Genomic DNA, 2,137 nt, shown 5'->3' with positions numbered 1-2,137 from the left:
ATTCACTTCTATTCTTAAATGTCATTTCTTCTCATGGTATTATTTGTTTTAATTGATATCTAGATAGGTAGTGTGCACGTCTGGATCACTACAGGACAGGAAAAAGTGTTCCATATAGTGCTCTTGCTAATGTGTAACATTCTTGCAAAACTGCTGCAGACACATGTATGCTCCCAAACTTACCTCTCTTCTTTTCAGCAAAGGATAACAAGGGAATGAGGAAAATGTAATTAATTGTAATAAATAGAAGTACATATAAAAGTTGTTTAAAATTGTATGCTGAATCGTGAAAGTAAACTTTGGGGTTTATGTCTCTTTAAATAAAAAAGTTCTACAGTAATATGGAAAAACTGCAATTAAAATATGTGTCTTTTCCACCTAAACAGGTTATTAATGCATCACTTCCATGTTCCAGAAATCAGACAGGAAAAAGATGGAGGATGCCCAGTATGTGTCCATCTGTGTCTCTACAATAACAAGGCTATCACAGCGTTGTGTCTCCATTTACATGAAGAAATTGAAAGCATAGGACAAATTGAAAAATTGTTTATATATTTTTCAGTGTTTCAATTAAAATAATTAATAAAATGCGCCCACCACTCAATCAAATGAAAACAAAAATCAAATTGGTATCTGTCCATGGCTCTGCACAATATCTGTTTATCAGTTTAAAAAAAAGTGTTGCTTGTACAGTCTGTATATGTAACATGTTTATCGCTCCCCTTAGACCACCGTGACTCCAGAAGCTACATACTTATTTGCATGATGCAAAGACGCACATATAGTAAATTATTTATAGTTAAATACCTGCTGCCACATTCCCTTCAACATTATACAGTCAAATGCAAAATTATTTTTGTCTGCTGCACCTCACTCTGATTTAATGAGTTAATGATACACCCCAATACCTGCTGCGGTCTCTCTCTCCATTGCTGCCCAGAATAAAGTTACTCTTTCTCCAAGTGCCACTAAGGCACCTCGGTATCCCTCGAACCGCGCATGCGTATACTGTTTACTTACTTCCGTATGCGTTCCAAAGCTGGTCTAATCTGATTGGTTAGTACTGCGGATAGGTTTGCAGTGCACCGACCCCAAGGTACAGGCTGGCACTTATGTAAGGCTTAGGCTGCAAAGGGGGGAAACTATGTAGCAAAATACAAGTTCACTTCACTATAGAATTGTAATTACCAGTCTTTTTTGTAAAAAAAAAAAGGTATCAGTAAATGGATGATGGCTTTTTAACGTTTTATTAAACCCTGCAAGTATTGTAGCTAAGTATATAAAAAAAATCCACAGTACTATGTTAGGACAAACATTTACACCGTACCGTCTTGGACGCCCGACGATCATCGCAGAGATAAAGCGGAGTGAGGGAAAAAAGGGTTCAGTGCTGTGATTGCTGGTCTTTTACATCTAATCATTGAAGGGATCAATCAACACTTTGTTATTACAATATTTTTCTGCCGTTTTACAATAAATGAGCATTGTAGATAAGTGTGGAATTTGTACTCCAAGCCTCTTTTCACCTCAGCTGTCTCTCTATTCTATGATATTTTGAGCTAATAATTCAAAACAGAATGTCTCCGGTAAAGATAATACGGCGAGATGATCAGATTAGCAAGTAGTAAATTGTACTAAATATTTCTTTATAAAATAATGTGGGACATCTGCTTTACTTATTGAGATTGTACTGTGGTGGAAATTGTTTCTGCTCCAAATAAGGGAAATCGTGGGTGGAGTTTGACGATGATAAAACAATCTCAGCAAAAAAAGGTGTTGCTCTGTTCGAATAGTGTTTAGACTCAAAAACTGCCAAACAATTTTGTAATTCTCCCATAATGGGACATGACAGTGAAAATTAAACTTGCATGATTCTGACAGAGCATGCAATTTAAAAAAATAATAATAATTTTTGAAGAAAATATCTAACATGATAGACAGCAAGAGACATTCTAGTGAAAAGGGGAACTGCTCTTATTTTACAGCAGTTTATTTTTTAAACAAAATATTTTCTGTCACTATGTATTAAAGGAATAAACTCATAGTTGCATACCAGGGGTCCTACCTTACAATTCTATATGAGAAAAGAGCTGGCCATTAGAGTATATGCACATATGCTGCCTTTCTTTGGTTTACC

At 35.6% G+C, this 2,137-nt stretch overlaps 1 protein-coding gene across 2 annotated transcripts in view; it reads right to left on the bottom strand.

The window, feature by feature from the left end:
- The window catches only part of GGCX (gamma-glutamyl carboxylase), a 194,701-nt gene extending 193,354 nt beyond the window's left edge, over window positions 1-1,347 (bottom strand). Inside the window, exon 1 of one of the 2 annotated variants that reach the window (XM_053717809.1) lies at window positions 1,328-1,347. Coding sequence is in view for 1 of the 2 variants with exons in the window: in XM_053717808.1 (XP_053573783.1) it covers window positions 909-930 (22 nt within the window). In the remaining variant the exon portion in view is untranslated. Of the gene's footprint in view, window positions 1-908; window positions 993-1,327 lie in introns of those variants that run through there. The other variant, XM_053717808.1, reaches the window with a different exon arrangement.
- Between the last annotated feature and the right edge of the window lie 790 nt (window positions 1,348-2,137).

This window comes from Bombina bombina, chromosome 6 (assembly GCF_027579735.1).
Source record: "Bombina bombina isolate aBomBom1 chromosome 6, aBomBom1.pri, whole genome shotgun sequence".
NCBI classification, from domain to species: Eukaryota; Metazoa; Chordata; class Amphibia; order Anura; family Bombinatoridae; genus Bombina; species Bombina bombina.
This window is presented reverse-complemented; position numbering and strand designations above follow the sequence as displayed.